Below are 19,253 nucleotides of genomic sequence, written 5' to 3' on the forward strand. Positions count from 1 at the left end.
AGCCTAAAATGAACAGTTCCATCTTTAATCTAACCACTCACCACTGCCTCCACTGCTCCCATATGGGCCTAAGACCCATCGTTTTCCAGTGAATTATTGTAATAGTAGCTTCTTAACTGGTTCCCCCGCTTTTATCTAACAGGTTATTCTCAAAACACTGTTTAAGTTAAAATATAAGTTAGGTCATTTATACCTCTGCTCCAATTCTCAGCATTTTCTCATTAGGCTAAAGTAAAATCCAGAGTCCTCACACATCCCAAGGAATGTAAATTGTCTGCTTTCATCCATTCTTCATGATTCTTCCAGGATAGTTGCACTGGTTTCCTTGCAGTATTTTCTTTGCTTGTTGAGTTTTGTTTGTAATATCCATGTCTCTGCATTAGGCCCCCTGTACTTGGCTTCTCTTCCTAAAATATTTGCTTTCAGAGACCATTTTACTCCATAATCCCTTCCATATCTTTACTCAAATGTCATTTTGGGGCAAGGCCTTCTCTGATGACTTCTTCTGCAGCTTTCCTTTTCATTTTTGCACCTGTCCCTATCTAATGTACTATTCATCTCATGCTGATCTTGTTTACTGTTTAAATCCCCCAAATTAATATAAGGCCCCTAATGAAGTTTTGTCTGTATTTTGTTCAATTCTCTAAGTACAGTGTATAGGAATGCTTACATGTGCTTACTGATTAAATCAATATACCCTAGAAAATCAAGTGTTTGTATATTTACAGGACACAAATCTTTAGAGAAATGGGAATCTGGGATATGTGGCTTGGATAGATGCAACAGAATGGTTAGATTAGGTTAATATCAAAAGAAGGAATGATGTTTTCCATAATATATGGAGGAGAAATAGTCAGTTAAATGATTACCTGTACCCTCTTGCTGTAGGGTGCCTGTGAAAGTCAGGTTTTGGTGGACTGAGTCATGGCTGTACTAGACTATTTTAAAGAGCATGGAGAATATGAAGACAATGAGGTAACGAGAATGCTTTGAACTCTACCGAAGAATTTGAAGAAAGAAAATGACAAGATAAAGTTTTTAAATTCTAGAGCAAGGCTCAGTCAGAGAATCCAAGAGTTGTTATGCTGCTTGTAGTAGCTTCTTATCGAGGTCCAAGACATAACAGAAAGAAAATAAAGAGCTTGATCCAAGAAAGATCACTGAATTACAATATATGATGAATGCATAGATTTATCGGGTGTCTTATTTAAAATCTTATCAGAACTCTAAACCCCCCCATACACACGTATGAAAGGAGAGATATTTGGAAGATTCACATTTGCTTGAGTTACTCATATATTGGATCCCAGTGATTCTCTGCTCTGATGAGGCTGATCCTTTTTGTCTTCTTGACTATACAATGACTTCACTTAAAGCAGGTACCTTACAAAAGAAGTTTTGGGTCCTCCTCTTCCACCTCAAAATCCCTCCTTGCCTGAAAACTTTCAACTAGAATATGTTGGAGTATATAACACAATCTAGCCTAAAAAGAGAAAGCTTTCCAGTCAAAAGAATTGTGTGAATTTGCTAATTTGTATTCTCAGAAGTCTGGCAATGTATGCAGAAATTGATGCTAATAGTGTTGAACAGGAAGAGAAGAGCAGAAATGTATCTGGCTTTTTGCCTCCATCGCTAGCTCTAGGTGGCAGTCTGGCATATGTACTACTGCATCTTCAGCAGTACCCATGGCTGCCATCCATGCTGCATGGGCTCTTTCTTTGCTAATCTGCACCACTCCCTGGCTACACACTCCACTGTCATAGCCACCATCATGGAGAAGCTAGCCAAGGGCCAATAAAAATCAAGGTGACCCAAGAAAATGGCTTCTCCTCTGAAGAAGATACAGAAAGAGCAAAGATGAAGAAATGTCAAAAGATGATGACTGCCGTGAAGAGGCTATCAGTCCTCAGAGTAAAGGCAAGGAGGCTGTCATAACACAGACAAAGAAGGTGGCAGTTTCTACAACAAAAACTGGTTGCTATTGCCATATTTGCTAAGAGAGCAGTTGGCACCTCAGGAAAAAAGGCAGCCGCCGCATGAGCCAGAAAGACAGTTATCCCAGCTAAAGCAGTTGGAACACCTGGCAAGAGGCAGCCACATTAGGTCAAGTATTGGCAGCAACTGCTGGAAAGATGGGAGCTGACACCCCAGCCAAGTGGGGAAAGAATGGCAAGAATGTCAAGAAGGAAGACAGTGAGGGGGAGGGTAATGGCAACCACAAGGAAGAAAATCATCATAGAGCGTGGATGAGGGTAGGTTTGGCCAGCTGTGATGAAAGCAGTAGCTGCTGCCCTTCCTCAGGGGACAAAGGCAATGAGCAGGACATCCAAGAAGATGAAGCAGATGGTCACAATGGGAGGAAGAGGATGCTGAAGAAGGAACTATGGAGACCAGAACAGCCAAATGAAAGAAGCTCCTACAAAAGCTAGTCCTGTGAAAGGTAAAAGCATGGAGGAAGATGAGGAGGGAGAGGAAGGAGAGGAGGAGACACAAGATGGGTAGGAGGAGGGAAAGAGGAGAAAAAAAGTATAAAGAGGAGGAAAAAGAACTTGTCAAAGAAGCATCTGTAAAATGAAAGAAGGAAATGATCAAGCAGCAATTGGATCCCAGAGCCAAGAAACAGAATGTAGAAGCCACAGAACCAGCTCCATTTTCCAATCTCTTTGTGGGAAACTTGAATTCTAACACATCTTCTGAATTGAAAACGTGTATCAGTGATCTTTTGCTAAAATGGCTCTTCCTGTTGTGCGTGTCAGAACTGGTGTGAGTAGGAATGTTGGCTGTGTGAATTTTGAAACTGCTGAAGGTCTGGAAAAAAGCCTTGGAAAGCACTGGTTGAAAAAATCTTTGGCAATAAAATTAAACTAAAGAAACAAAAAGGAAAAACAGTAGGAAAGAGATGTGAGAATGCTTTTGGCAAAAAATCTCCCTTACAGCCAAGCAGGAAGTGTTTAAGGGAAGTGTTTGAAGATGCCGTGGAGATCAGATTAGTCAGCAAGAATGGAAAGAGTAAAGGAATTGCTTATGTTGAAGGTTAAGACAGAGGCCAACACAGAGAAAACCTTTGAGATAAAGCAGGGAGCAGAGATTGACAGTCAATCCATTTCCTTGTACTATACTGGAGAAAAAGTCAAAGTCAAGACTACAGAGGCAGGAAGAATAGCACTTGGAGTGGTAAATCAAAAATGCTGTTTTTAAGCAACCTCTCCAACAGTGTAAGCAGAGGAAACTCTTCAGGAAGTATTTGACATGCCAACTTCTATCAAAATGCCCTAGAACCAAAATGGCAAATCTAAAGGGTATGTATTTACAAAATTTGCTTCATTTGAAGGTACTAAAGAAGATTTAAGTTACTTTCATACAAGATTTAAGTTACTTTCATACAAGGTCACACAACAATCAGGCTGGAGTTGCAAGGATCCTGGGGAACAGCTAATGCAGGAAGCTATCCTCCAAAACTAGTTTGTCAAAGGTCTATCTGAAGATACCACCAAGGAGACATTAAAGGGACCATTTGACAGTTCTATTCATTCAAGAATAGTCACCAACTAGGAAGTTGGATCCTCTAAAGGATTTTGTTCCGTAGACTTCAATCATGAGAATATGCCAAAGCTGCTGAGGAGGCCATGGAAGATGGTGAAATTGAGGGAAAGGACGCCATCTTGGACTGGGCCAACCCCAAGGGGGAAGGTGGTTTTCAGGGTTCACATAAGGAGCTCTGGAAGCTGAGCTGGTAGCAGAGGATGATGAGGCAGATTTGATTGCAGAGGCCAGAGAGACTTTGGGGGGCAGAGACACTTCTGAGGAGGCAGAGAAAGAAGAAGAGGATAAAGAGGAGACCATAAACCACAAGTAAAGAAGAAGCCTCCATAGTTTTCTCCAGTCCCACTGTTTTCCCTCTTCCATCGGAAGGAAAGGACTCTGGTATTTTCCCTCTGCCTACAGAAGGCAGAACCTTCTGAGGACATTTCAGGACAGTATTCAGATCTAAGGTCTACTTGGAAATCCAAATAAATAGCATTTCTAGGGTGATCTCCCTGTTGGTTTTGACTAGATAGTCATGTGAATTTTTTGAGATGAGTGATAGAGCTATTCCTTATATGTAAATTACGAATTTATGTTGTTTCATTTCACATATAAAACCATTTAGTTTTCCTACAGAAGTTTTTTTTTCCCTTTTTTTGCATTGGGTGTTTTAAAGAAAGCAGAATGCTTTGTCATGACTTTTGCTTCAATGATATTAGGACAAATTACAATTTCTAAACTCTGGTATTAGAAAATAAAAGGTTGTTCTGTTAAATAAATCAAATAATCTGGATTTAACCTGAATGGCAGGCATCATGGAGAGGTTGTAACTGTTTGCTTTACTGGTTGTGTAAACTCAGTAATGGCCTAGAATAAGTGAATAAATACTAGAAATTCTTTGTGAATAATGTAGAGGAAGGAAACTGATGATCTATGGAGCTAATCATTGGTGAATATAGCTTACCCCCTACGTCGTTCTTTTGAGATGACAAAAGCATCATTTTCTTCTCTCAGCCATTGTGAAATATATTGTAGGAAGAGAACGCAGAACCCATAAAATACCAGTAATACTATTACAGCAGCTACTGAGGTATTAGCACTATCTGTCATGATTTGTAAAAATTATCCTAGAGTTTTTGACTCTTTGAATTAAGAAGTGGGGGCTAGTCCCCCTGCTTGAATCTGGGTGGATCTTTGACTGTTTTGACAAATAGTATGGAATGTTACATTTTGTCATTTTGTGACTTCTGAGCCTAGACCTTAAAAGGCCAGGAAGCTTCCACATGAATTGAAATTTAATGAAAACAGGACTTCACATATCAGTCATGTAGCTGGACACAGTAACTAGGATTATGGATCTTCTTGTTTTTTTCTTAAAGAAAAAGTTGATATCTTATTATTATTATTTTTTTTTTAGTCTAAGAAGATAGTTCTATTATTGGGTAAATAATCACTATTTAAATTTTAAATAAGGAAAAAGGAAATTACAAAAATAGATTATAGTAGATATTTTTCCATTGTGGCTGATCAAAATGTTTTGAACCTATCCTTTATATTTGATAGTTCCCCACATTCCGATTCCCACCTTCCGCCTCCAGAATCTCAGAAATAATTCTGCCTATGTTTACCACAAGGTGGCAGGTATGAGTCAGTCAACTATAAAACACCTCCATTGGCTAGGTCTGAGATGGGACCAGAGGGGGAAACATGCTGGTCAGCAGGATCCATTTTGCTGATGTGTCTGAAACTAAGGGTATAAGGAAAACTTACAAGGCTAAGAAATATGGAAAATGCTTGGAAGCTTACTTTAGAGATTACTTATATGTCTTAATTAATGTCTTTTTAAAGATTAAAACAGCTGAGCTATATTCTGTTTTGTGCAATTAGGAGCTTTCCTCTACAAAACAATGAAAAAAATAAATGCATTATTATTAATATAAACAGATTTCATAATGGCTGAACAATTTAAATTATTCTGAATACTCCTCTATACTTAGTAAAATATTCTCCATAAAACATGCCTAATACTTTTGAGTCAAATTAATGATAAACATAAATTAGCTGGACTGAAAATTGTAGTCTCAAATGGGTATTATCTGTCATATATCTACAGTCTCTAAGGTTACAAATGAAGGTATATGTTCTTTTGCTTTTTTGAGCAGCACAAGGGTGGTTGGAAAAAATAAGTACTTTATAAAAGGAAGCAAAAAGGGAGATGGGAAGAGTGTGGTCGATTCATTTTCTCAGAGAGATTGCTATGTTGTGAAAGCACCTGCTATGTTTAATATAAGAAATATTGGGAAAACATTAATCTTGACATTAAGAAACCAAAATTTCATCTAATGGCCTCAAAGGTCTGTGTTTGAAGTGAACTTGACTAATGTGTACAATGGTGAAACTGAATTTATAAAATTCAAACTAATTTACTAAGGATGTTCAGGGCAATAACTGCCTGATTAACTTGTATGGCATGTATCTTACCCCTGACAAAATATACTCCATGGTTAAAAAATGGCAGACCACAATTGAAACTCCTGTTGATTTCAGGACTACCAGTGGTTATTTGCTTTATGGGTTCTGCATTTTTTTTTATTTAAAAACACAATAATCATAGATAGAGGAACTCAGCACCAACAGGTCCACCCAAATGGGAAGAGGATGGTGGAAATCATGACCCAAGAAATGAAGACAAATGACTTGAAAGAAATGGTCAGTAAATTTTTTCTATACAACACTGGCCAAAACATGGAAAAGTCTTGCCAACCCAGTTGTTTTCTTCATAATGTCCTTTTTAGGGCAGTAAACATGTTTAAGAAGCCCAAGTTTGAACTCGGAGAACTCATGGAACTTCTGGTATTTCTGGAAAAGCTACTGGGTATGATCCAAGTGATAAAGTTGAGCAAGCTGATAAAATTCAGATTTTTAATATTGGAAAATAAAAATTAAGTTTTGAAAAATGAAGGTGAATAAACTTAAAACATAAGAGGAGGAACTTGTCTAAGATATCACTAACAATGTAATAAATGTACACCTTCACTGAGAGCTACGGTTTTAGTCTAATTTTTAAAAACTATTGCAGAATGTGCTGATGACACTTTCTTTGGTACTCTGAAGACTGAAAGGACTCTGTAAATGACAATCAATCCTATGTCAGAATTCCTTTTAAACCTGTAGTCTACCTATGTATATACAGCCTCCCCCTATAGAAACACAGCACCATCAGAAATTTTTTGGACTAAGTTCTTCCAGAAAAACAAAATATCCTAGGTAATTTATATCCATTAGTTTAACTATGATCCAACTATGATCCTATAAAAATTTCTAAAACTATAACCTTCATTAGATCTAAATTCAACATAAACTTGTATGTAATTATTTTCAAGTAAAAATAACATTCTAGTAGAAATATACCTGACTAGTTTGGCTACTATAATATGTTATACACATGTACACTCCTGTAAGTAACTATATCCTCTTTCAATGGCTAGGGGCTTTCTTGTTTGATTGGGTTGGAATTTCTTCACTTTAAGGAAATATGTTAGATAACTATTAACTTTTGTAGGCAAAGGTTTGTCAAGAATAGGACACTTTTAGAAAACCTTCCATGATAAACAAAAGTTAAAAGAATTTGCAGCTAGAAAGCTTGTACTGCAGAACATTCTCAACAAAATATTCCATGAAGATGAAATGAAAAGAAAAGTGAAAACTAGCAAAGGAAGGAACTACACTAAAGGAATAGTCTATCAAAGTCTCCTTTTAATTTAAATTAAAAATTAGAAATAAACCCAAATGACCAGATATACAAATCATATTTCAATAATAACCTTGAATGTTAATGACCTAACCTCATCATTCAAAAGACACAGACTGGCAGATTGGATTAAAAAGCAAGACCCAACAATATGCTTTCTCCAAGAGACTCATCTCATAGGCAAAGACATCCACAGAGTGAAGGTGAGAGGACTGGAAAAAACATATCACCCGCATGCATTGGAAAAACTAGCAGAGGGTTCTATCTTCATATCAAATAAAGTGGACTTTAAGCCAAAGTTAATCAGAAGGGAAAAAGAAGGACATTTCATACTGCTTAAGGGAATTATTATACATCAAGAAGACATAAAAATCGTAAATATTTATGCCCCCAAAGAATGGAGCATCTACGTACATCAAACAAACCCTTTTCAATTTCAAGGATCAAATATACCACAGCACAACAATACTGGGTAATTTTAAGATGGCTCTGTAGCTACTGGATAGATCCTTCAAACGAAAACTAAATGAAGAAGCTCTAGAAGTAAAAAGTACAATTGATAATCTAAACTTAACAGGCATATATAGAATATTTCATCCATCAATGACTGAATACACTTTCTTCTCAGCAGCACACAGATCCTTCTCTGATACAGACCATGTTATATAAGCTATCACACAGGTTGGCATACAATTATGATATTACTTTAATATATTTTTAGCATCTGTAGGGTTATTTTGATAGCTCCCTTTCCAATGATATTAATTTTTGTATTCTTGATTTTATCTTGATTAGATTTGTTTATTTTTTATTAATTTGTAGCTGTATTATTTCTTCTGTATTTCATATACTTTTGTTCCTACGCTTTTTTTCTTCCAATAAATGATTTGAAAATAATTTGGTTGCTATTCTAGCTTCTTTCTGATACATGTACTTTAAGTTATAAATGTTCATCTGAGTACTGTTTCATCCCATAGATCCTGATATTTTAAGATTTTATTATGACTTAGTTCAAAGCACTTTTTATTTACTCTTCTTGTGCTTTCTTTCTTGATCTCTGAGATATTTATAAGTCTGCCATTTAATTTTGAAATAGTTGACATGTGGGGATAGGGTTTTATATATCTTTAGGTAATTGATTTGTAATGTAATAAAACATGAAGGAAACACAGTCTGCATGGATTCAAGTTTTTAAAAAATTAATGGAAATGCTTTTTATATTGATTGTATTGGTTACGTACATGTCAGAACTGATTAAATTGCATACTTTACATATGTGCATTTTATTTTACTGCAATTTTACCTCAACAAAGCTATGGATAAAAGAAGAACAGGACATTTTTCTTTAATAATAGCAAGCGACGGAATCTATCTGAACATCAAGTAAGATAAATCCTTCTACTCAAAGCAAAAGTAAGGGCATGGTAAGGAACATTTCCAATGCAATTAAGTCTTTCTCTTTTAGTTTATGACCCATGAGATTAAATTACCATCTGTTATTTTTAAATGACATTAAGATTGGCTCTCAAAATCATAGCTTATTTTATTTCCAAAGTCATATAATGGTTACATTCTAAAATGTTATCAATAATAGAAACTTTATTATGAATACTTGGGAGTGTCTTCTGTAAGCCATGTGGTCCTTGACATATAAGGACCACTTTAGTTTAGTACTTTAGTTTCCCTATGAGTTAGGTGGGGATAATGAGATTGCTGGAAGGATAGAGTTAGTTAAATGTATAGAGCATTTAGAAAAAAGAATGAGCACTTAATAATACTAGTGACTATATTTCCATTATGGTTACTTTATATATTAAATACATGTCATTCATTCTCCACTGGAATTTCTATTTTGGGAGAAGATACACTTCATTCAACTGTCCTTAAAAGGGAGGGCACTTTCTGATCTATTGATTTGGATGACACTCAAAATCAATACAATTGCCCCTATTTACTCAGGAGTCCCCTCTGTGGAATTTCTGTGTTATTCATCCCAATTCATGATCATACGCTAACTCCTCTATCTGAAGTGAGCCATAAGTTTGTCAGAACTCAGGAAACTAGAACACTGAATCTACTTTTAAACTGCTTATTTACAGCAAGGAAAACACAGCACATAGAGGGAGAAACAACTATATGAATGTATTTAAAAAGAAATAAAACTTAGTAATACATGATAGGGATTTTGAGAAAAGGGGAAAGATACACCTGATATTTTGTCCTGTGTGTTCTTCCTTTTTGTGGAGGTGGAGGAGGGTCAGAGGTGGTTATGCAACCTAAGGAGTTGTTACATAATCAGTGCTTTGCACAGGCAAGGTTTCATAAATCTCTTTCCTTCACATAATTAAAACCAAGAATCCTTCACATCATTGCTATAAGGAAGGTAGAAAACATTTTTTAGACTTATTCATATTTTCAAAGTAACTATTATTTATGCCTAAAATCAATTACTTTAATTTCTGTTGTCCTAAAAGAAACATATTTTTCTTCCTCTGACTCCTGAATGGACATTTCAAGGCTAGCTCAGCTTGCTGCATTTGTCACCCAGGGCTCCTTCCATGGGCTACCAACAAAGACACAGGCTTCAGAGGATTTAACATGATGAAAATGGTGTATGCAGAAACCAAAACTCTAAGTTCTCTGAAATTAGTCACAATTAAGAAGAAATGTCACCCCTCACACTATAGAGCTGTCTTGGGCAATTTTTCCTGTAAGCTGTAGTAAATCTTTGAGTTCCTCCATGAATTTAGCTTGAGTGATCATGGCTAGTGGTGCAGGTTCTGGATGGAGATTGCCTTACCTTTCAAATCCTTTCTCTGCTCTTTACTAACTATGTGACTCCTGGGAACTTATCTGACCTTTTCTGAGTTCACTTGCTTTGTCTGTAAAAGGGAGAAATTATAACATCTCCTTAGGGATATAGAAAGGAGTAAAGGAAGGGAGAAAGAAAGGATATATCAAGGAGAAATGCAAAGAAAGTTAATAAAATTATCTGTTGCATTTTATATGTGAGGATTTCTTGGAAATTTATCTGAAGGTATACATTTCCATCCATTCTCAATTTCCTGCTCCTACTCTTTAGATTCAGTTGTACTGTATTACATCCAAATTAAAACATAAAATAATGAAATGGAGCAAAATAAACATCATAGCTAAAACAAACTAAATTTGTATGGAAATACAGTGCTAAGATAAAAGTCAAAGGTGGGAAAATATAGAGAGGGAAAGAGAAACAAGAAAAAATTCATCTGATACCTGAGAATATCATCTAAACTTCCCTTGTAATGCCCTATTTCAGACAATCCATGTTACTGGCTCATCAAAGTCTCAGTGAAAACCAATTCAGATGTACATGTGTGAATTCTCTTTACCATATAATAAAGCCCTGGTAAATAAAGACATAAATTGAGTTTGACCATATAACCATAAATCATGCAGTTCTATCTCTCATTAGAGGCACAAGCTCACAGTTTGTAGATCTCTATTTTTATATTAGTCTCTCTAAGATCAAGCATAAAATGAATAGGCCATTAACTGTGCTTTATTTTTCTCAGAATTAATCTATTAAAGATATGAAACTTAAAATATTTTCACCTGCTTAAGATTTTAAATTGAAAAATATATATTCACACAAAAAGTGGTTTCTCCTCTCTTTTAGTAGAGAAACCGCATGCATTTATGAGTAATGCAGCAATTTGTGTATTTCATGAAATTTAGTGACTCTTCTGAACTAGAAAATATAGCATCTTTGATCAAATTCTGAACTTTAATGTTATACAACATGTTATGACATTGATGACACATGGGTTTCAAAAGTAGAATGTAGCCACTTCTATGAAATCAGATTTCATGAAATCAAAATGCATATCAGAGCTAGAACTCTCCATGGAGATCTCAGATACAGAGGGTAGACCTCTTTTAATTGCCAGAGGTCTATTCTAATGGCTTTCATTTTTAACACGTTTTCTTTTTAAATAAATAATTTGCTGGAATGAAGTGAGGATCAAATCCAGGCCACTCTGTCATATCATCCCATCATTTAAACTTTGATTCCTCTCCCAAACCTCTCTTCCTTTGCCCATTTCCAGCCTCTGGGCTATTACTCTGCTCTCAATCTTTTGAAAGTTTGAAACCCAGTATTGAAATGCATCCCTTCTTTTTAAAGTTCAATAAAGTAAAGACCAGAAGGAATAAGAATATTTTCTAAGGCAACATAGTGATTTAGTAGCCAAGACTATAATTTAGATTTCCTGTCTTTTTATTTTGAGTTTTGTAGGATAACCTCCTCCTTTTATAAAGTAGCTGACTGTAAGTAGGTATCAGCTAAAGTATTCCTGAAGTTTTTAAATGATTTTTATATAAATCCTGCATATATGACATTGAACTATATGTGGAATTAATTCCAAGAAGAGGCTGTTTTATTCTTACTCTTGTGTTATTTCTTTCAGCTTTAAGTTCAGAGATCTCTTCCTCTTTTTCTAGAAGTTGCTCTCGACAGGCATTCAATTCTTTTGTCAGTGCAGCAAATTCCTGGAAGGGAAATAAAAAAAAAAAATGTTTGAAAGGGTATTCAAGTTATCAAAAAATAAAGATAAAAACTTAAGCAGAAAGAGAAAAATGTAAAATAAAAGCTTTGAGTGAAAAGTATGCAGAAAATTGATTCGGTTGATATATATTGCTATTATAAAAGTATATTGATTTTTTTGTTCAACAGGTACTAATCCATGATACATATTATGTGCATTTTATTATAATATACTGCTTATATGGATGTATAAAGTGTATTTTAAAAGTATCACATACATCATATTAATATAACTTAGCATTAATATAATATTTATTGCTAGAATGACTTAAGCTTGGCTAATTTTTTGAGTAGCCATCCAATCCTTGCACTTTGGTTCCCAGATAGCAATATTCAGGGTATAGTAGATCATCAAACTAACAACACAGACCCCTGCTGAATGTGCTAGAAATTAAGAATTTTGTTTGGTAACAGGGTGAGGAAAGAGGGAATCTACCTGTCTTACAAAATAATAAATGTATCAAAGATTTGATAAGATTGTCTTGTGAATCTTTGTATTACTGTCTTTCTAAATGGCAATCTCCGCATGTTTAGTAAGCTTGACTAGTTCATGTTATACCACCAGCATCTAGGACACAGTGGAAACTCAATTAAGGTCATTTTTCAATAAGTGAAAATGGTTTATATTGTAATAAAAGATTGAAGAGGTCTGGAGTAATTCTATCTTCATGGGCTTACTGAAGAAATCTCTTGTTTTCTTTCCCAAAATGCAAGCACAAAACATATGATTAGGAATTCACTATTAGCTGGTGAATTTAAACATGGAAAAGACTGCTTAGAAATACCAGGAAACCTAATTCAACCATTCTGCCACTCTAAATTATAAAAATATTACATAATTTTTAAAAAAAATGGCAAACACATCCTTATTATGATTAAGTCCTTTAGAGTGATTCTCAGTAGTAAAACTGATGCTTAGCAAATATTTAAATATTTGGGGAAACTTAGGTCCAAGCTGAAATGGCATTTTCAGAAGATAAAAAAAATATGGGGGAGACAGTCTTGGTTAACCTCCATAATTTGCCTCCATAAAGGCAATTTTAGTAAAAAGTAAATGAATATGATGATTATGCTAAGCTGGGAAAGGTTTGGGGTTTACATTCTTGTTTTCTTCAAACCACTTATTTTCCTCTGTTTCTTTGAATGGCATCAACCCAGTGGGTACTTCAAAGAACTAAGGGTAGACTCCAGGGCTTAGAATTCAGATGAAAGAGTTCGTTGTTACATTCTGACCAGCCTTACAGATGAATGTTTTCTCCTGTGATTGCTGCCTGCTTAAATGTTGTTGATAACCCTGAGCATATTATTTAAGTGGAGAATGGAAATGAGCAACAAGTAGAAAACAGGAAATCCTTCTCTAAAAAATGAAACTGTTTTTATACATTACATAATCGGGTTGGAGAAAAGAAGTGACATATAAAGTTTCTCTACTGTATGTTGTTAACATATAGGCATTTAAGCATAATCCTGTAGTCAAACAACATAATATTCACTAAGGTACAATGTAAATCGAATCTGTATATTTAAGACCATACCAGTAAATAAATAAACAAACATATATCAATATATCTTTCTAGGGGGTAGCTTATTGTCTACAGAACAACAACAACAACAAAGAACAAATAAATATTTCAGAATTTTCTTATGAGATCTCCAGTGAAATTATGAATGATTTCTGGTTTTCACCTTTCCCTTATATGTTCCCATTATCAAAACTTTGAAAAAAGAAGAAATAGGCTTTTTTTTTTGCTTACAGAATAAGAGAAAAATAAATTCATAAGTGCATGGAAATGATCAGGCAGCTGAAAAAGAGGACAGAAATTAATCAAAAGCAAGTGTTATGATAATAGAGAATTTGACATTTTTTTCTCATCATGTCAGATTCTAAGAAGGTTTTTTAATGCCTAGATAGATAGGTAGATAGATAGGTAGATAGATAGAGCTTTCATTTCTTAATTTCCTAGCAGATTTCAGGGACTACTTTTACATTCATTACCTTATCTTGCTTTACAGATTCCTAGTAAGGGAGTCTTTCCCATGAGACTGATGGTGGAGGAAGATGAATTACTAAAATGTGCATCTAAGTTCACAAAGCTATAAAGCCATACAGAGTGAATTATCTCTGAGCATAATTTTCCATATTGCAAGTTCACTGTTTTTCTACTGTATCACTTTGAACCTAGTTGTTCATTGGGTTTACATGACTCATATTTGGAGTGCATTTAGCAGTCTCCATTTTGTAGTCTGAAGTATTAAATAATCATTACCACAATTATATTTCATGATCTCCCTTAATTACTCCACTGAGAGTGTGGGGAGCTAGGAGACCCAAGGCAGGGCAACCAGTGTTAGAAAAGCATGTGTTACACATCTGGAGCTATTATAGATGTAGATATCAGATATGCATCACAGTGGAATTAACCATGGAATATTTTTATAGATTTATTTTGAAATTTTTCTTTTCCATGCCTGCTTCTCCATTTTTCCTATCTGCATGAAGTAGTATCATCTTGTAAAAAAAATACTAATGCCAAATATATATATATATATATGTATATATATATATACATATATATATATATATAATTAACATTGAGTCATTACAATATACCAGGAACTCTACTAACAATTTGTATCTTGTTAATTTATTATATTGTTAATCCTAATAACATTTTCTTACAAACTCTAAAATCTCACTGAGGTGTAGATAAGGCATTTGCCCAGTAACTTAGTCAATGCTGGAGCTGAGCTTTGAACTCAATTTTTCCTTTATTGGATAATTAAAATCAGGTATGTTCTCCCTCCTGATCTCAGGGTTTTCCCTTCTAAATTGTTCTTCCTTCATTCTTTGTAAAAGTTATCTTGCTAAAGTTCACAAAACATTCAGAGTTTCCTACTATTAAACACATCAAGTTAAACAGACTTTAATTTTTAAAATTCAAACTATCCAAAACAAGTCCTTTAAAAATTAACTATTACAGAATAATAACAACCACCTTAATTTTAAACAGGTGGAATTTTGTTGTGTTATCCTCTGTGCTAAATATTTAACATGTATTACTTCAGTTTTTATTTTTATTTTTTCAGATGAGGATATCAAAGATTAGTAGGGATGAATAACTTGTTTAAGATCCAAAGCTAAAAATGACCCACCCTGATCCTAAACTTCTTTTACTTCTGCAACACTGCCTCCAACTGGCTGGAAATGGAAAATCTCTTAGAAAATGTATCCTTGCGCTAACCTTCCATTCATACAACAGGTATTGGGATTTGTCACACATCATACCCTAAGCTAGGTGCTGAAGGTATAAAGATAAATTAGAGATAGTTGCTTCACTTGACTTCAATGGGCTTTCAGAATTCACATTTAAGACCCTTCATGGGTTACCTTTCTAAACAAGAACTCCACACCCACCACCAAAATGCCATACAAAGGTTAATACTGTTCAACTATTAATACTATTACCAATGCCTCTTTAAAGCCCTTTACTAGAAAGTCCATTTTCTGCAATGGATTTCACTTCCCTGTGTTCTTTCTTTCTATTTTATCATATATTTTTTTTTCTGTTCCTCTCACATACTAGCCTAATTCATTTTTTTAAAGCAACAACCTGTTTTTGTTAATGCTTTATCATATCTCACTGCATTGGGTTTACAATAATGGAGTTACATGTTTATTTCCTCTAAGTAAACAATATGACCCTTTAAGGCAAAGTGATTTTATTTATAACTCTTAGCAAACTTCCTAGAACATTGAATACAAATTCAGTAAATTCATATTGTGACAACAGATGTATGGCTTGCTTTCCCTAAACTCTTCAAATTTAGTGTCAAATAATCTAGAAGGTGATATTAATTAGTCTTCTTACTCTTATGAAGTGAGAAGATTATAATTTGCTTAATATAGAACAGTTATGATGGTTTTTTTACTCTGTAGCTGTTGCTATGTCCTCATCTGAAATACATTCTACTATATTCTACACAGCAATGGTATTATTATTTCCCATGTTTTATTACATTTTTGTAAAGTGATACAATATCTACCTGAAAAGTGCCAAATTCAACAAGTATTCAGAAAATCCTTTTTGATCCTGATAATTTCTACAAATAGGTATGCAATATGTCACCAATCTAGGAATAGTCCAGCTTTAGTACTGATACTCATTATCATAAAACCATAATGTTTAGATATAAATATTAGTGCTGATTGTAAACATAATAGAATGAATTAGAACATGCATATTTGAAAGAAGATAAATGAGTATAAAGCAACAATAAAAAAATTCTATTCATAGTGCTTTGGGTCTATTCCTTCCTATAGTTTGTGCATTCAGATTTACCATTTGTTCATTGGATATATAACATTGATCTTCTTGATTTGGAAAGTGAAAATACATCTTTAACCAATATGTTATTTTCTTAGTGTAGTGTTTCTCAAACTATGTTCTTATAACAGTATTTTAACAATATTCCCAGCAAGCAGCATTCATAACCAAATAACTTTGAGAAATGATATATGTTTTACATTTTGTTCTTACAAATTTACAGACAGGCATGAGAGTATAAGACATTTTGAACAAAGTAGGTTTTGTGGCTAAGAATTGAAACAACCTAGATCTTTATCTACAGGAAAATAGAAAAATTAATATAGGAACTCCACATAATGAAATATTGTACAAAGAACAGAAAAAAATAGGCTACATATTTGTATAAAAATGGAAATATTTCAACAATACAATTTGAGCAAAAAAATGTATAAAACAACCCATCATAAAACACAGAATATTATCAATGAGGAATGGATGTTATAAGAAATGTCATTCATATTTCATCATGGCTAAATTTAAAGGAACTCATAGGAAAAGCTGAGTTTGCTTTAAATAACAGAATCAGGAGGAGTTAATCAAACACCAGCCAAAAACCTTTCCAACAACTTTTCAGACCAGTCATTTTGTTCCCCAACCATAGTTTGCCAAACTCTTACTTGTCCCAAGGAACAAAATTACTTTCTCTACTCTGTACTTTTTTCCCTTGGAATTTTAAAGAGTAGTTAGGATCTAGAACACACAGTGCCATAAAATACCCTCAGACCCAAGGGAGTGGTGCTCTGTTTTTTCTTAGCATGCACTTGTGCAGCACACACACATGCCTAGGGGCACTCCCTGTGTTCTAAGTGTTGGGACACTGAAAATAAAAAGTTAAGGTCACTGCTCTCGAAATGCCCATACACATCTGGTATCTGTTACTTGAACTTCTTTTTTCTTGGAATAAATCTTTTTTCAACACATGAAATTTTTCTTAATACCAATTCAACTCATGATAAAAGAGTATTAAAAGAGGAAAATAAAATAACCATTTTTCCAGTTAGTATTTTAAAGAAGCTGAAGGTGTCATTTCTTAAATATCAATTCAATGTCTAATTTCTGTACACTCTTTTTTTTTTTTTTTTTTTTTGGTGGCAGGGTTGGAGCAGGTACCAGGGATTGAATTCAGGGGCACTCAACCACTGAGCCATATCCCCAGTCCCACTGAGCCATATCCCCAGTCCTGTTTTGTGTTTTATTTAGAGACAAGGTCTCACTGAGTTGCTTAATGTCTCTTACTGCTGAGGCTGGCTTTGAACTCATGATCCTTCTGTTTATGCCTTCCAAGCGGCTGAGATTACAGGCGTGTGCCACTGCACCCAGCTTCCTACTTTTAATTTACAAGTCTCTTACATGGTACAAAATCTAAAGTTCCTCTTGTTCAGCAAGTTCAGTAAATTATCAGTGTTACTTTCTTCAGTAAGTTATCAGTGTTACCTTCTTTTCTCTGTGTTCTCCAGTCTTGCTTTTAGACTACTGTTTTTTGAGCACTTTTTTGAAGTTGGGATCATTGTTTTGAACTTTACATGTCATACCATTTATTTTTCATTTCAGTTTTATTATTCCAAGAATGGAGGTGAGAGAACATGGGTAAAAGAGATCAGATTAAGTAACTCCAGCAAGGCCCTTTCTGCGACATTGGCAGTATCTGTTTTGGCACCAGCATCCCCCAAGGCTTTCAGATCTCAGAGCAAGGAAACCTGTCTTTGTATCTTAACAGTGGTTTCACTGGTGTTGGCTTCTGAGCTAAGGATGACTTTGTGTAATCCATAGTCTGAGTGTCTGAACTGCTAATATCTCAAAGGATAGCCTGTAGGTCAACAGGTTGTCTCAAAGACAAAGAAACTTCTTTTGCTTCGATCCCTGCATATGTTTTTATCCACTAGGAAAATATATTGGCAAAGAAGAGATTCACTCAATATCTGCCCTTACTTACATTCTATAAGAGTAGGCTGGAGCCAGGCTCCGTGGTGCACACCTGTAATTATGCAGCTTAGGAGACTGAGGGAGGAGGATCATGAGTTCAAAGCCAGCCTCAGCAAAAGCGAGACACTAAGCAACTCAGTGAGATCCTGTCTCTAAATAAAATACAAATAGGGCTGGGGATGTGGCTCAGTGGTTGAGTGCCTTTGAAGTCAATCACCCATGCCAAAAAGAAAAGAAAAAAAAAAGTAGCCTTGACAGGAGAAGAAAGAGTGTTCACAATCAGAGCTTCCCGTGGCCAGCCTTCCTCTGCTTTTGGACTCTTGCCTCTTCGCACCTGGCTAGTCATCATGGCCCGTCAGCTTTGCCAACAGGTGCAGAGCATTCTATTTTCATCCATGCTCATCTTTCAATGCTCATCATCTTCTGATATTTAATATTGAACATACAAAGACTAAAAGAGAATGCTAACTTCCCTGACTCACTTCATATGGTGCATTTTCTTAAGTTTGATTTGGGGAAAAAAGGCTATATTTTCTCATTTGTTTCATGTTTGAAAGGCCTTGACTTACTAGATGAGTCCTCACCTCAGGAAAGCAGATCAGCAGAAGCTGCACAAGAAGGAAACTTAACCTTTCAATTGCAAGTCAGTGACACCAGCAGTCCCCAGAGAAATCTCTGGCAATACATTCATCGCGATGACAATTTTAACCCTCTTTACCTTTCAATTAAACTTACATTTTCTAATTTTGTGGGTCACTTAATTAATGAACCCAGAGTGGCCTTATTTCTGCAGCCATATATCTGAATAAGTACTGGCTAAAGAATCCTGAGTACAAACTAGTCTGAAAAAAAAAAATAGTGAGTTGGAATTCAGCTTCACGAAACACTGCCAACACCCTCACCAGCCACAAAGCAGTATCTTTTAGGTTTATTCTCCAACCATTTGTGCAAATCAAAAATAGCTCTCAGGAGAGCATATGGCATGGAAGCAGGCTGAGTTGACATCTAGCATTTAAATTAGACAAATTAACTACTTCAAAATGCTTTTTATAATGACTTCCTTGGGCTATGCCCCTCATGTACTATATTTTGGTGTTTCCTC

At 34.9% G+C, this 19,253-nt stretch overlaps 1 protein-coding gene and 1 pseudogene across 8 annotated transcripts in view; one reads left to right on the forward strand and one right to left on the reverse strand.

Moving 5' to 3' along the window:
- The window catches only part of PPFIA2 (PTPRF interacting protein alpha 2), a gene marked incomplete at both ends in the record, with an annotated part of 453,530 nt that overhangs the window by 170,516 nt on the left and 263,761 nt on the right, over positions 1–19,253 (reverse strand). For all 7 annotated transcript variants that reach the window (XM_081311622.1, XM_081311628.1, XM_081311626.1 and 4 more), the window contains one exon: positions 11,705–11,806. In XM_081311622.1, coding sequence (XP_081167748.1) covers positions 11,705–11,806 — 102 coding nt within the window. The remainder of the gene's footprint in view (positions 1–11,704; positions 11,807–19,253) is intronic.
- Positions 2,495–3,737, forward strand: LOC308659040 (nucleolin-like; annotated as a pseudogene). Its single transcript has one exon. The product of its transcript is annotated as a nucleolin-like (transcript).

Source organism: Spermophilus citellus, assembly GCF_964194105.1.
Source record: "Spermophilus citellus genome assembly, chromosome: 10".
Lineage (NCBI taxonomy): Eukaryota > Metazoa > Chordata > Mammalia > Rodentia > Sciuridae > Spermophilus > Spermophilus citellus.